Raw genomic sequence first — 16,918 nt, 5'->3', positions numbered from 1 at the left:
GCAGGTATTTTATTATCAGATGGGATAAATATTATAAAATAGAGAACTACTTATTAAAATTTAATGTGAATTTATGGTTTGTAATATGAAAATACTAATTTAAAATATTTTTGTTACTTAGCTTACCTATAATAACCTTTGTAGGTATTGCTTTGTTAATACTTTTATTATGTAAATGTTTTTCTATGTTTGTTTTTTTATTTAGCTTTATTGATTGTTGCATATAGTGATTATAATTCTTTAGAATCTATCAATAATTCTCTGATGTTTCTTTTTAGTGTATTGAGGAAAAAGGAGAAAGAGTAGCACCTCCCCCTTTAACCACCTGCTGCTGTGTCTTCAGGCCTTCTTTCTTCTTACCTATCATAGATGATGAAGGTTGTTGTCTGTGTCCTGTCCTGTTCTTATTAACTGTATTCTAGCTCCTCTCATCTACTCAAGGACATTATCCCTCCTGTATTTGTCTCTCTCTTTCTTATTATTTTTGTGCCTCTGTTATGGGTCATTCCCATAAGCTTGTTGATGTGTAATAATATCTCATACATTCTAAAAAAAAAGAAAAATGAAGCACCTGAACTTTATTACATCCTCTTTGAAGTTCATCTTAATTTCCTAGTCTATACTTCAATGGCTTGTTTCCTTGAAAAAATTTGTTGCCACTTTCTTATTTCCCAACCCCTTTTATCCCAATGCTTAGCTGAGTAAACGTTTTTTTCAGTGACTTTCACATTGCCAATTCCAGGTATTTGATTCTCAGTACTCTTTCAAACTCCTAACAGCATTGTCACCAGTGCTTGTTTCTTCCTTATTCAAACATTTCTCCACCTGACCCTTGCCCGCCCGAAGCTTTCTCATAGTCTTGTATTACTTCACTGACCTCTCTTTCTTTTGAATTCTTGTGGTAGTTTTCAACTTTGAAATGATGGAGTGTTTTATGGGTCAGTCCTGGGACTTTATCATTTTTCTTGTTACATTCACTGTCTATCTAGTCTTTTCTAGTCTCATGAGTTTAAGTAGCATTTATATACTGATGGTTCTCATATTTAAATTGCCTATTTTGACATTTTCCCTGAACTCTTGACATGTATATCTAACTTTTATCTTCACTTGATTGCTAGACATGTTACCTTTACCACAAATGGAAACAGTTCCTTGATTCCTCCAATCACCCATCCTTACTGTGTTTGTCCCCACTTAGTAAATGGCTGTGTGTTGCATAGACCGAAACCTTGAAGTCATCCTTGACTTCTCTCCTTTTCTAATATCTGACAACATTCATCAGAGAATCCTGCTAGCTCTACCTGGACAGCACTTCTTATAATCTCAGCTGCTATCCACTTTGTTCACTCACTATTCTGTCTCTCCTGGACTATTGCTGCAGCCTACTAATTAGTCTCTGATTCAATGCATTCTCTTCTCCAGTCTGTTTCATCCAACTTACTCATCTATCTATAAAATAAATCTGATCAGTGTTACTTGTTTCAAATCCTTCCCATAGCTTCAATCTGATTCAGAGTAAAATCTCTTTCCTTATTATATACCATGATGGTATTAGTACCTAGCAATTCATTAATACTTCATTTTAACAATATATTATGAATGTTAACATTTTAATTTATAAATGTAATATGGCAACTGATTACCATAAAATTCACTGAGACTTAATTTTTCTAATTGCATGTGAGTTAAGGTAATTTAGTGGAGAGAAATGACAAAATCGTTTGTTTGATTTTTTTCTAGGTATGAGTTAATACAGAAGGGGATAACTGAACTTAGAACTGTTGGGAGTGTTCCAGATGTCTACACTCAGATTATGCTTTTAGATAATGAGAACAAAAATTTGAAGAAAGACTTAAAGCACATCAAACAGGCAGCTGAGTATGTTATTTTTAAATGACTATTTTTTTTTTCCTTTTCATTTTGGACTAAATAAAAATGAGTTGAATAGAGTTGATGTGTAATACATGAGAACTTTTATTCTGGAGAGCTGAATTATATTTAAATTGTAGTTATAAAAAATGTGAAAAGCTTTACTAGCAAATTAATTAAACCAGATGACCAGAATTCTCACAATTGAAATTCACTGACAGAGTAGAATGCAGACTGTCGTGTAGGAGATGTTTAAATTTGCTATAAGTCACTTCCCTTTGTACTTGACAATCTTTTTTATAGCTTGTAAAATTTTCTTCCATGAAGATAAGCTAATTTCTGAAATAATAATGAAATTATAAAAAACAGAGTGGAAGAAAGGAGCTAGTTTGTTCTTAGTAGAAGAATTTAGATATTTGAAAAATCCCCCAAAGGAATAATGTAAGCCATGGACTTGGGGATGGTAGATTATCAGATGTAACAAATATACCATTTTGTTGGGTGATGTTGAAAATGGGTTAGGCTATGCATGTGTAGGGATAGGAGGCATATGAGACATCTTAGGATCTTCTGATTAATTTTTATGTGAACCTAAAACTGCTTCAGAAATATTATATTGACATGAGTGAAATTGATTAAATTGTATTTATATGTATAAATATGCTCTAATGAAACTCACCATTTTGTATTATCAAGATTGTTGCATGAAGTAAAATGAGAGAGAGAAAAATGAACTATCTATAATCTTACTCACCTGGCCAACTATTGTTTCCATTTTATTTATTTATTTTTTTGGGGTACTGGATATTGAACTCAGGGCACTTGACCACTGAGCCACATCCCAAGCCCTATTTTGTATTTTCTTTTGGGGGAGGTTCTCACTGAGTTGCTTAGCCACCTTGCTTTTGCTGAGGCTGGCTTTGAACTGTTCATCTACTGCGTAAACCTCCCAAGACATGGCCACTGTTTGCATTTTCTTAAACAGCTCTTTGAACTTTTCTCAGTGAATGTACATATATATGTAAATACATTTATGTATGTATGAATATATATATGTGTGTGGGGGTAACTTTTAGATAAAGTTGTAATAATGCCTTATATTTTGTAACTTTTCATTCAATAAAAATGATAAACATATTTTTATGAACACAGATTTTATTCTAAAAACTTATAAAAAATTTCTGAAAGGAAATCTTTTTTTTTGTAGTTTCCTGACATAAATTTATGTACAGAGGAGAAACTTATCAGAAGCCAAATTTTTCCACATTTTTTTCCTCCTAAAGTTAATGGAAGACAAGCAGTTTTGGGGAACAATAATAGATAGTACTATTCTGGCAAAGAAATATGTGAATATGTTGACAGGGGAGAATTTACTCATGTGAGCCAATGTTATATGAAAAAAAATCATTGCTTACATATGGAAGAAAGCTCATTATTCATTCATTCATTTTGATTAAACATTTAAGATGAGGCTTTCTCTGTTCAAGAATCACATTTACGCTAAAACTACCTTAACATGACATATTATAATTATATATTTTTAAGATATATGAAAAATATTTAATGAGAAGAAACATGACTGAATTGCAAAATAAAGTAAGCATTTAAAGTAAGCTTCTACTTTTAAAAAGTATCAGTACATGAAAAATAATTTCTATGGTTATGTATTCAATTATTAGGAATGTGTAGAAATGTTTTTGCCAGGTTTGTTTTTGCCCAGTATATATATTTCATATTATCTGTGGATGTGCTATGTAGAATTTTATATTTTATATAGTTTTGTATGAATGATTCACCAAAATATGTTTCTAGAATTATCATTCCCTCTATTTTTGGTTCCATATCTCAGAAATGGTCTACTCTTTGCTTGGACATTACAGCGATTTTGAATAGGTACCTTGTGAGTATACTAGAAATTTTACAGAACATTTTCAACAGTGATGCCTGGCATACTATTTTAATTCCTCATTTCCTTTGAATTATGGCTTGAGTTTGCTAGTTTTCTTTTGGAGAGATACAGACTCTTTATGTAGTGCGTTTTACCACTGTAGTATTAAATAATCATTGATTGCTGGATGTTTATTGAATACTGAATTTGAAAATAACAATCAAAATTATGTAAACTATCACTCATGCAAATTATTACTTTAATGTTAAAAGAAGCCATAATTAGAACAGTTGCCATTCAATTGACATTTTGCTTGTTTGCTAAAATATAAAATTATAATTTTTATTTCAGTGGTTCATGTTTATTCCTTAATTTTATCTCATTCAGTATATTTAAAATCTTAACAAATTAGGAAATGAAAATATGTATTTGCTTTAATCTACCTGACATGGTAGATTTGAAGGAAAGCGGCTTGACTCTTAAAGATGTTTAATTGTTACTTTGTTGAGTGAATATTAAGCATGATAAAGTACATCTCAATACTTTTAGTGAAGTAACCTGATACATTCTCAGAAAATGTAGAATGAAATTTTGTAAAAAGTTTCCCAAACTATGTCTTACCATGCTACAAGCTTGCTCCCAATTGTAATGTTTCAACACCCAGGATTTTCAATTTGACATATGAGCATATTTTTCCAATAACAGTTAGTGATAAATATGATTCTCTTGATGGAATTTGATCAATGTTTGCCATTTTAGGATTAGGCTGTTTCTTAAGATAATTTTATAAGTACAATATTTTAGAAATATTTAATATTTAAAATGCAAAAAGAGTTAGTTTACAGATATGTCATATATTATCCTAGTTTGTACTGGTAGCATTTAATGAACTATTGAGAAAACTGAATAGAAATTCATAGCTATAAATTTAGTATGCATCTGAGAGAGAGTAACCATAGAAAGAGTAATGAACATAACTATCTAGCTTCTAATATTCTGCCACTTATTAACTCAGTTTTCTTATTGTTAAACTGGGAGTAATTATGGATAACATTATTAAATCCTAGAGAATGATGTGATAATTAAATGAGACAATCTATGTTAAAGAGCTGTGTGAAATTGCAAAGTGCTTTGAAATGTCACTTATTACTATCAATATCTCTAAAGGTTGTCATCCTAGGTTTTAAAAAAATTGTCACATCATTAATATTTTTGAAGTTCAGCAATAATGGAGTATGGAAGAAGAAATAAAAGAGGAAATATTTCATGCTAAAATATCATTTGAATTTCTGTAATTGATTTGAGGGATTGTCCATTGTATAAGTATTCTCAATTCCTGAGCAATAGTGTTTCCCCTTATACTTGCTACAAATAAAAATTTTTACCTAAAATACTAAATTTGGGAAATAATTGTTGAGAAATGTTTTTTACAGTTTATTTAAGGAGAAAATTATTACTAGAAAAGATTTATTATTATAGCAAAGGGAAAAGGATATTACATTTTGGATACTGGTAAGTGATATGTGATACTCTTTCTTGCAAAAGGAGAGTATAACTTCAGTTTCTAATGAAACATGGACTAATTGTTTTCTTAAATGCAGAAATCTAGGAGTAAAGTGATCAGCCTCACATTTGCGGAGAATTAGTGATTGGATGAAAACTAGAAAATATAATTAGAATTCTAATATCTTTCACAATTAAGGCAATACTTCATAAACTTTATTTGAAAATTGACATACTAAAAGATTCAGATTAGTCTGAGGTCCATAAGTAACTACTTTGAATTTTAATTAGAAACCTGTTTGCTTGATCTTGTTGCCAAATTTCATTTACATTTTATGTCTTTTTCTTATAAGATAGACAGTGTGCATAAACTGAGTTTGATAACTTCTGAAAGAGCCCGTGTACTTGTTCTTTAACTTCCTGTAGTATGGCTTTCATGTCACCTTTTCTCACATGGCTTTCTTGAACACTGAAGTACTCTTTGCTGATGAATATAGAAGTCTCTTTTCCTTTTCTGTGTTCTATATTTTATCCCTATCTTCTCTCATCTTCTGTGGCAGCATGCTGTTCTGCCCCTCTTTCTACCTTTCAATAGGCTCCTTTTACTTTTCTTGCCTCCACAATGTTTATACTCTGTTAGTCCAATAAGATAACCACTGACCAAACACATGTAGATATCAACAAACTTAACAATTATCAATGGTAATTGCTAGGAAGAAAAGTAACATAGGCAAAAGAGACAGAGGTCAGTGGGGGTGCTTTTCCATGTAGGGTGGTGGAGGAAGTCCTCTTAGATATCTGAAGAGACTATGGAAGGCCATGTGTAAATTGGGGAGATGGAGTTCTGGTCATGGTAAATAAAGGGAAGTGTAAAGAATATGTAGTTTGGGGTTGGGGTTGTGGCTCAGCGGTTTTTAGAGCACATGCCTAGCACGTGAGACTCTGGTTTGATCCTCAACACCACATAAAGATAAATAAGTAAAATAAAGGTATTGTGTCCAACTACAATTAAAAAATAAATATTTTTTAAAAAAGAATATGTGGTGGGGACAACTTACTTTGCTAGAAGAGAGTTAGCATGGAGGCCATATTGGTTTCACCAAGTGGGTTAGTAATAGGCCCCTTTGATAGAACTTTGCTTTTTTTTCTTTCTTTGAGTGGAATATGAAGCTAAGGAACGATTTTGAGTAGAATCATAATGTGAGCAGGCTTCTGCATGGAAAATAGACTAGGTAGAAGGACATTATGGAAACAGAACAGTATATTTGGCATAACCTTATGGATTGATTTAACTGGTTAACTGCATAGTAATAATTAAATCAGGCAAGCTTCATATGGGACAATTAGGTTCTTTCAAGGACAACACTTGCTGACATTAATCTCTGCATTATTGCCCCCATGTAAACTTTGGTTCAGAACAGATGACTGATCAGGTATTGTGTCTAGAATAACACAACTACTTGATGTTTTGCCATTTATTAAAGAGAAGAATTTAATTATTATTCAGTTACCTCATGTGTAAGTGGGTAGTATTTTCTACCTTTTGTGTAGTACAGTGTCTGTCACATAATGAGTACTCAATAACAGTTAAATCAGCATTCTGTGTTAGGGCACTTTTTCCTTTCATAACAATATAGTTTATGAGTACATAGATAGACATTTTATTTACTTGTTCATTTTTTCTAGAGTCTTGTAAACTTGAGCTCAAAGATGGTGCTTGTTTTATCCATTATACTGTAACAAACATAATGCTTGGTATACAATATATATTGAGTGGATAAAATAGCATTACCGTCATTATTATCTGGATTATCCTTGTAATTAGCCTTGGCAGCATAACACTGAATAAATAGCCAAATGTGGCCTTTCTTATAGAAGTAAAGTCAAAATTTATTTACATATATTAAATTTTAAATTCTCAAAAATATACATCAATGAATAGAATAGAGATCCTAGAAATAAATCCATGCTTATATGGTGAACTGATTTTCTGCAAGGGTACCAAGAATACACAATGGTAAAGGAAAGTCTGTTCAACAAGTGGTATTGGAAAAAGTGGATGTCTACATGCAAAAGAATGTATTCAAACCCTTGTCTTACACTCTACACAAAACAATCAACTTAAATGGATTAAAAGCTTAATTATAAGAACTGAACCATAAAACTTCTAGAAGAAAATAGAAAAGCTTTATGACACTGGTAATTGGCAATGATTTTGGGTAGGATATCAAAAGCACAGGCAAAAAAAATAAAAAACAAAAAAACTCAAACAAATGAGACAACATCAAACTGGAAAACCTTCTATGCAGCAAAGAAATGACAAAATGAAAAGGCAACCTTTAGAATGGGAGGAAATATTTGCAAATCATATAGCTTATAAGGAGTTCATTTACAAAATATATGAGAACTCAAAAAGCCTAATAATCCAATTGAAAAATAAATTAAGAACTTGAATAGACATTTCTTCAAAGACTTTAAGTAACAAAAACCTGCTTGTTGCAGCCACTGTGGTCTCTATGCTAATCTGTCTCTTAACAAACCAAGCTGTCCCCACCATATGTTCTTTTAAATTTTTTTTTACTTGTTCTTTTTAGTTACACATGACAGAAGAATATATTTTGACATACAATGCATACATGGAGTACAACTTCCCATTCTTGTGGTTGTACATGATGTGGAATACCATATGTTCTTTATACTTTTCTTTACCCTTTCCAGAGTTCCATCTCCCAAAGTTTACACATGGCCTTCTCCCTCAGTCTCTTCAATGACCAACAGGGCATATGGAAAAAATGTTCAGTGTCACTGATCATCAGAGAAATGGGAATTGAAACCAAATGAGAAATTACCTCATATTTCTTAGGGTGGTTATTGTCATAAAACAAATTCCCCAAATAAAAGTATTGGTAAGGATACAGAAGAGTTGGAATCTTACACACTGTTGATGGGAATGCAAACTGTGTAGTTACCAATGGAAAATGGTATGGAAAATCCTCAAAAATGCAAAAATAGAACTACCTACATATTATCCAGCAATACCACTTATAGGCATTCATTCAAGAGAATGAAAATCAGTATCCATAAAGAGATTTTCACCCCCAGTATCACTCTTCACAACAGCATATATGTGAAAATGACCTAAATGTGCATTGACAGATAAATGGGTAAATACACATGGTATAATCATGCAGTGGAATATTATTTAGCCTTTAAAAGAAGAAAATTCTGTAATATGTGACAGTATAAATGAACTTTGAAAATGTTATACTAATTTATATGAGCTAATCACAGAAAAATCCTGCATGATTATACTTATATGCGGTTCCTAAAGTAGTCAAATTCATAGAATCATAAAACAGAATGGTGGTTGCTAGGTGCTAAGGGTAATAGAGAATGTGTTTCTAATTAATGGTCATAAAGTTTCAGTCAAGCAAAATAAAGTATTTTCCACTTAAAAAATTATTAAAAGGGTGGATCTCATGTTGTGATCTTATTACACAACTTAAAGAAAGTAAGCAATATATAATAATGCCTTTTTAAAAATAATTTTTTGTCATTTATTTAAAATGTGGAAATATTAGCTTTATAATTTTGACAAACTTAATTCCCACACATTTAAATATAATATATTCAGAATATATGATTTCCATCTAGAAATTACTTTTGTGTCCCTTCACCATCATTTCTGGCCTATAAATCACTGATGTTTTCTAAGTCGGATTGGATTTGCATGTTTGAGAACTTCAACAATGGAATCATAGAATGTTCTTTTGTGTGTTTGGCATCTTGTATTCAGCATAAAGTTTGTGCAGTTAACCTATAACTTTTTCATGCATCAGTAGTTTGTTCCTTTTTATTACTGAGTAGTATTCTGCTGTATAATATATACCACAATTTCCTTAGGGCTGTTTCTGTTACAATGAATAAACCTTATATGAACATTTATGTACAAATCTTTCATGGAGATGTGTTTTCATTTCTTTTGAATTAAAACTTAGAATAGAATTTCTGGATCAATTGTGGATGTCGACCTTTGTAAGAAATTGGTAGTCCCTTTTCCAACAAGTTAGACCATCTTTCTTAGTAGCAATATATGAGAATTTCAATTACTCTACACAGTCACCAACATGGAGTTTTGTTAGTATTTTATTTTTTAGCTATTTTAATGATTGTGTATTATCATTTTGTGAATTTTCTTTATAACATAAGTGCTATTGAACAATTTTTTGTGATTATTGACCATATGTGTGCTTTGCTTTTGATGTGTTTAAGACTTTTGCTTATTTTTTATAGGTTTGTTTTTCTCAACATTTAATTATAAGAATTCTTTGTATCTTCAATATACATGTCATTTGTCAGAAAATTGTGAATATTATCTCTCAGGCCATGGCTTGCTTCTTCATTTTCTAACTGCCTCCTTTTGATGGACAGATGTTTTAAATTTAGATGAAATTTAATTGTATCTATTTTATTACATTGTTAATATCCGGTCTAATATATATATACCTGCTTACCCTTAGGTTACAGAAGTATTCTTGTATACTTTCTTCTAAAACCTTTAAAGATTTAGAATTTTATTTCAGTCGCTAATTTTTGTATATAGTGTGAGGTAAAGAATTTCTTCTGGCACTTTTGTTGAAAATCAGTTGACCTTATAACGGCTGAGTCTGTTTCTAGACTGTATTTTTCATTTATATATTTGCTTATCGTTATACCAACACCATACTCTTAAATATTTTAGTTTTAATTGAGTCTTAAAGTCAGATATTGTTAGTCTTCCACCTTTGTTCTTTTTCAATATAGTTTGACTCGTCTAGGTTCTTTGTATTTTCATAGAAACTTTAGAATTGCAAAAATTGTGCCCTATATGTGTAATAAGAATTGTAATGCTTTCCACTGCTGTCGTGTAGTTAAAAAAATAAATAAATAAATAAAAAAGAGAAACTTTAGAATTGCTTTACAAGTTTCCATAGAAAGACCTGGTGAGGTTAGAATTGAGATTGAGTTGAATATATAACTTAATTTGGGGAGAGTGTGTGTATGCATGTGTATGTGTACACATATATTGAGAGGAGGAGGATCAATAGATTCCCAAGGTTTAGTGTTCCCTTTACATGGCATATCCATCCATTTATTAAAGTTACCTTTAATGTTGTGTATTAATAAAATAATAAATTTATGACTTTAACATTTAATTATTATCTATTTTTTCCTGTTGGATTGTGAGCTCTATATAACAAAGACTGGGTCTTGTGTTCATTATATCCCCAGGGCCTATCAGTATGCCTAGCACATAGTAGGCACTTAAGTGACTATGTGTTGATAGCATTTAGCTGTGTAGTTAAGCTTTTAATAAATTTAGAATAGTTAATTGATGTTTTTTGCTGACTTGATAACATTTTTATGAAGTAGGCAACATTTTCTTTTCATGACAGAAATTTAAGCAACATTCCATCAAGTTAAGTCTTGACTCATTTAATGTACTATCTTTCTTTTTTGGGCTCTTACATTAAGAACACGTAATGTGGATCAGAAAGGGTCTGTTGAGAGCCCTGAAGATTTGGCAAGAAATAATACTGACTGAGATTATTAACTAAAAAATGGAAAAGTAAGACTTTAAAAATAATGAAATATTATGATTACCTTCTACCAGAAAATATAGGCATGAAAAAAATTGAAATTAAATAGCAATTAACATTGAGAAAAAAAAATAGTTTCTTTACTAAAAGACTCTGCTTTCACTTACAAAATTGACTTCTATACAAGGTCAAAGAATGCACAGCTTTTATGAAGATCCATTTAATTTAATGACTTTCAGAAACAAACACTGTGAAAATAAAGATAATAATGTAGCCTGTAAAATTTCATGCTTTAGTGTTTAGGTAATTGCTTGTTAAATTAAGGTATTTTTTTCTGGACATGGGTATACCCCTTTCTTTTTTATTAAGATTATAATAAGAGGTTTCCTCTAATTTGGCTGAATTCTGTTTGGCTGTTCAACATTTATTCCAAATATTAATTTTAATGGGTTAAATTAATTCATTTAAGGCCCATTGAAGATAATGCAATATTGTGGTATTTGTATAATTATTGTTTTAAGAAATTACTTTGTTTCAAGATTGCACATAAGGAAAAAATATAGCAAAGATGAAATATGTTGGTGCAATAAGAAAATTTTTGGTTTATTTAGCCAAATGATAACAGAATAAATTTATTTTTAACTGATCATTCCAAAAGAATTAAACTATTCAGTTAATACAATGATTTCTCCAGGAATATTCATTTAAAAATTTTTAAGAGTATGCTTCTGAATCATATTCATATTATGTTGAATAACGGAATTTTATAGTAAGATAATAATATGTAGATCTTAATATAATATCCTTGAATTTTAGACTTTGCCATGCTGGTTTCCTGGAATAGGGAGGTTAGATAGTCATCATATCATCTCATTAAGACAAAGCATAACTGAATTATATACTTTATGAAATATAAATTCAAGTAGAATGTTTCACTGAATGACTTCATTGCATTTGAAATAGAATCTCAATGTTTGCGTCTGTGTTAATGAAAGTTTTTTTTTTTAAACACAAAGATGTTTTCCCATCTACTAATGTGGTGAAGAAATCCTATATAGTTAAAATATTAGTTGCTTATGTGAATATTTACAATTATCCTTTAGCACAACTTTTATTTTTCTTTTATTAAGTAGTTGGGTAGCAGGAAGGTCATAATAGGAGAAGCATCACCATGAAATGAATTTAAATTGTTTTACGGAGTAGACTTCATTTGTGCAGACAGAAAGCAAGTCCCTGAAAACCAATTTAATGGTCAGAAAAACTTTAAGGTCTAATACTTCAATCAATTCCTATGCTTTCCTTCCTGGGATGAGCACAAATAGGTTTCTAAATGTGTATTAAAAAAGGGAGCTGATGCAATGCACGTTGTGGTTCTGGTTAAGAAATATAGAGCATTATTTTTTACAAGTATTTTTTAACCTATTGTGGGTTTACATTTTGGATAAAATAAATGAAATGTGTATTTATATAATTCATCAATCTATTGAAAATATTTTAGTGGACTTAAAGTAGATGTTCATTAAAGTTTAATTTACTTTTTAAAAAGATAGTGTTACTAATAATCATTAATCCTGATATTTTTAGTTCAATGGAGTAGATTTAACTAATTATTGCTATACCTCCTATTATAGGAATAATTATATCATTCTACTATACTAAACACTAGTGGTAATATGATGATGATTATGTGATTATGATTATGATGGTAACATTTATTGAATATTTAGTATGCACAAGGCCATAAGCCATTTTACTGAATCATTCAGTTGAATATACGTACAAGTCCATTGTACAGATATTTTGTAAATACTATACATAAGTTATATAGCTTCCCAAGGTCACATTGCTATGAAGAATTTTCAATATTGTGTATGGAATTATTATACTGTATTACTCTAATGAAGCAACTGGACCTGTGAGCTGATTATTTATGGAGACATAATATTTGATTTTTAACAAATGTTCTAAAACAAATATAGTATCATTTTTGAGATAAACTCTCATTCAAGTTGACACTGTAGAGCTAAGTTGTTTTCATATACCTATAAGGATATTCTTTAGGACACTTAAAATATGGGCTTGAAATCCGTGTTCTAGGATCTCATACATCATTCTTAATGCAGAGATTTAAAACAACAACAACAGATTCATTGTTCTGTTTTGAAAACAATTTATCTATTCTCTAAACCTTTTCCCCAGGAAAGACCAACCATTTCTTTTTTCCATTCCCTCTTACAATCTCCTGCTCTTTATTTACTACTGCTCTCTAATTCACGGAGGTGTCAGAGAATTTCTTTCTGGTTTAGTTCATCTTCACTTTTAGGGAGGCTTTATGTGGCCTGAGCCACTTCCTCAGCATTCTTGACTCTTCTGGTCTCCTCAGTATTGTAGCTAAAGTCTTCCTTGTATCTGTAGTTGCTCTTAGTGGTAGTTTTATACCCTGCTTTAGGAGTAGGAGACCTCTACTTAGTATGGGGAAATGTGTGGGTTTTTTATTATTATTGTTTTTGTAGTTATATACATGGATAGCTTGCCTTTATGTTTTTATTTTTTATTTATTTATGGTGCTGGGGATTCAATCCAGGGCCTTGTGCATATGAGGCAAGCACTTTACCAACTGAGCTATATCCCCAGTCCTTATTTGTTTATTTTTATGTCTTGCTAAAATCAAACCCAGTCCTCACACATACTAGGTAAGTGCTCTGCCACTGAGCTACAGTGCTGCAGCCTCAGCCCCAGAGATATGTGTTTTGCCCTTTCCTCAGGGGCCTATGTGTTTTGTGCCTTTTCCCCAGCATCCACTGGTTATTGCCTGCATGACATCACCACATAAAGAAGCTCTCTTTAGTCTCCCTGCCTGCCCCTAACACTCAATGTAGACCTACAGGAAAGAGTTTATAAGTGAGTTCAAATTTCCTAGCTATTTCAAATTGCCCTAACCCTCAGATGATATACTTGATACTTTAAACTTTCATCTGATTTCTGGTATTCTTTCTCCCTGTTGGCTATAGTTCATATTCATATCTTTTATGGAATTGGCTCACCTGTATTTGGATTTCATGATACTTGGTTGTTTTGTCACTTCAGCTCTCTGATAGGTTCAGAAAAATATTTTAATAAGCTCACCAATTATTTCTAATAATGGATCAACTGGTATATATTTCTTATAAGAATTAACTACAAATTAACAGAAGAAATTTTTTGTTTTTCAGAATTTATATGTTTTCTTTTCAGAAATAAATATAGTATATTCTCCTAATCCTCTATGTAGGAAGTTTAGAATTAAATTTCATGGAGTTTTTATTTTATTCATAATTATTTTGAATTACTTTTTAAAATTTGTATTTCAAATATGTACACTGAACAAATTCTCTTTCAAAGTAGGTGGAATTTTATTTGAATGTATCTGGCAGCAAACTGTTAATTTTAATTTAGTTAAATGTGAGTGAGTCATATTTTTGAAACTATAAGTTTCATCCTTTCATCCTCTACCCCCTTTCACATTATTTCCTCCATACAAAATATGTTGCATGTGATAATTCAGTGAGAATTATAGTGGACTCTTTATGGTTCAGTTATCTTTTGAATTGCCCAAGGCTGAATTTGAACTGAATACTTAACAGTTTTGCAGAAAGGAAGTAGGAATGATTTTTTAAATTATTATTATTAATGTTTTTCAGCAAGGCTAGAGAAGATCTGCTGAAAACTCAGAAAGAACGTGATTTTCATCGAATGCATCACAAGAGAATAGTCCAAGAAAAAAATAAATTAATTAATGACCTCAAAGGGTAAGCTGACAATATTTGTTGGCATATATATTAAAGTTATTAGTGTTAAGTAATTTGAATATGACAGAACCTTTTTGATAAAGTTATTCACTCAATATGTACTGAGCATATAGTATGTACCAAATACTATGTTATATGTTTAAAACTCAAGAATGAATAAATTTAGGCCTTTGCTGTCAAGGACTCCAGGCCCCTCTGCAGTGTATGATGGTTGTGATGGTTGATACAGTTGTTGCTGAATCAACCAGGAGGGTAGTCATATCAATGATACTAAAGTGTGAGAGGGATCAGGATGTATTTTCAGAGGAACTAAATAGTGAAGTGTAAGTAATAGTAAATACAATGAGGGAGTGGAGGCAGCAGAGTGCTCTTGGTATATTCTGTGCAAAGGCAACAAGTCATGTAAGAGCATGCCATGCTTACCAAATTGTAAGCATAAAGAGCAAATTGCAGATGTGGCTTTGCAGGATAGGAGGATATGCTAAATGACCTTGAATTTATGATGACACTTTCAGAAATTATTCTGAAGACATTATTTAGATTTACTTTTCCACACAACCTACTTTCCTTTCCATAAGAAACTAAAAATGGACTTTATAGTCTTAAACTTCTCTTTTGCTTGGTCTAGGGCCAGGCTATCTAATAGAACTTTATGTGATGATGTAAGTATCTGTACCCTGAAATACAATTGCCAGCTAAGTCTTTATATTTAAAATATATTTTTTAGTGCTGCGTAATACTCCATGGTGTATAAATGCCACATTTTTTTTATCCATTCATCTATTGAAGGGCATCTGGGTTGGTTCCACAGTCTAGCAATTATGAATTGTGCTGCTATGAACATCGATGTAGCAGTATCCCTGTAGTACGCTCTTTTAAGGTCTTCAGGGAAAAGTCCAAGAAGGGCAATAGCTGGGTCAAATGGTGGTTCCATTCCCAGCTTTCCCAGGAGTCTCCATACTGTTTTCCAGATTGGCCGCACCAGTTTGCAGTCCCACCAGCAATGTACAAGAGTACCCTTTTCCCCACATCCTCTCCAGCACTTGTTGTTGTTTGACTTCATAATGGCTGCCAATCTTACTGGAGTGAGATGGTATCTTAGGGTGGTTTTGATTTGCATTTCTCTGACTGCTAGAGATGGTGAGCATTTTTTCATGTACTTGTTGATTGATTGTATGTCCTCCTCTGAGAAGTGTCTGTTCAGGTCTTTGGCCCATTTGTTGATTGGGTTATTTGTTTTCTTATTGTTTAATTTTTTTGAGTTCTTTGTATACTCTGGATATTAGGGCTCTATCTGAAGTGTGAGGAGTAAAAATTTGTTCCCATGATGTAGGCTCCCTATTTACCTCTTTTATTGTTTCTCTTGCTGAGAGAAAACTTTTCAGTTTAAGTAAGTCCCATTTGTTGATTTTTGTTATCAACTTTTGTGCTATGGGTGTCCTATTAAGGAATTTGGAGCCCGACCCCACAATATGTAGATCAGAGCCAACTTTTTCTTCTATCAGACGCAGAGTCTCTGATTTGATATCTAGCTCCTTGATCCACTTTGAGTTAACTTTTGTGCATGGCGAGAGGAGGGGATTCAGTTTCATTTTGTTGCATATGGATTTCCAGTTTTCCCAGCACCATTTGTTGAAGATGCTATCCTCCCTCCATTGCATGCTTTTAGCTCCTTTATCAAATATAAGATAGTTGTAGCTTTGTGGATTAGTCTCTGTGTCCTCTGTTCTGTACCATTGGTCCACCCTCCTGTTTTGGTACCAGTACCATGCTGTTTTTGTTACTATTGCTCTGTAATATAGTTTTAAGTCTGGTATCGCTATACCGCCTGATTCGCACTTCCTGCTTAGAATTGCTTTTGCTATTCTGGGTCTTTTATTTTTCCATATGAATTTCATGATTGCTTTATCCATTTCTACAAGAAATGCCATTGGGATTTTGATTGGCATTGCATTAAACCTATAGAGAACTTATAGGGCATTATGTAAAAATGTGGATGTGTAACCGATGTGATTCTGCAATCTGTATTTGGGGTAAAATTGGGAGTTCATAACCAACTTGAATCTAATGTATGAAATATGATATGTCAAGAGCTTTATAATGTTTTGAACAACCAATAAAAAAAATTAAAAAAAAAAATAAAAAAAATAAAATATATAATACTTGTTAAACATCCAACTATGTTTAAGGGAAACTCTATTATAATTAATTACATAAATATTTTTATCAATTTAGATTCTACCTTTGTTCATATTTTATTACTTAGGTGAATAAAAAAAAATCCATATTAC

General features: G+C 31.6%; 1 protein-coding gene across 10 annotated transcripts in view; it reads left to right on the top strand.

Moving 5' to 3' along the window:
* Spag16 (sperm associated antigen 16) overlaps positions 1-16,918 on the top strand; it is a 719,050-nt gene that overhangs the window by 43,230 nt on the left and 658,902 nt on the right. For 8 of the 10 annotated variants that reach the window (XR_009228509.1, XM_046462926.2, XM_058585180.1 and 5 more), the window contains exons 5-6: positions 1,741-1,878; positions 14,520-14,627. Coding sequence is in view for 8 of the 10 variants with exons in the window: in XM_046462926.2 (XP_046318882.2) it covers positions 1,741-1,878; positions 14,520-14,627 (246 nt within the window). In the remaining 2 variants the exon portion in view is untranslated. The remainder of the gene's footprint in view (positions 1-1,740; positions 1,879-14,519; positions 14,628-16,918) is intronic. The other 2 variants (XR_009228510.1, XM_058585177.1) reach the window with 2 other exon arrangements.

This window comes from Marmota monax, unplaced genomic scaffold (genome assembly GCF_021218885.2).
Source record: "Marmota monax isolate L192 unplaced genomic scaffold, Marmota_monax_Labrador192_F-V1.1 WCK01_AAM20220418_F8-fsc00136, whole genome shotgun sequence".
Classification (NCBI taxonomy): domain Eukaryota; kingdom Metazoa; phylum Chordata; class Mammalia; order Rodentia; family Sciuridae; genus Marmota; species Marmota monax.
This window is presented reverse-complemented; position numbering and strand designations above follow the sequence as displayed.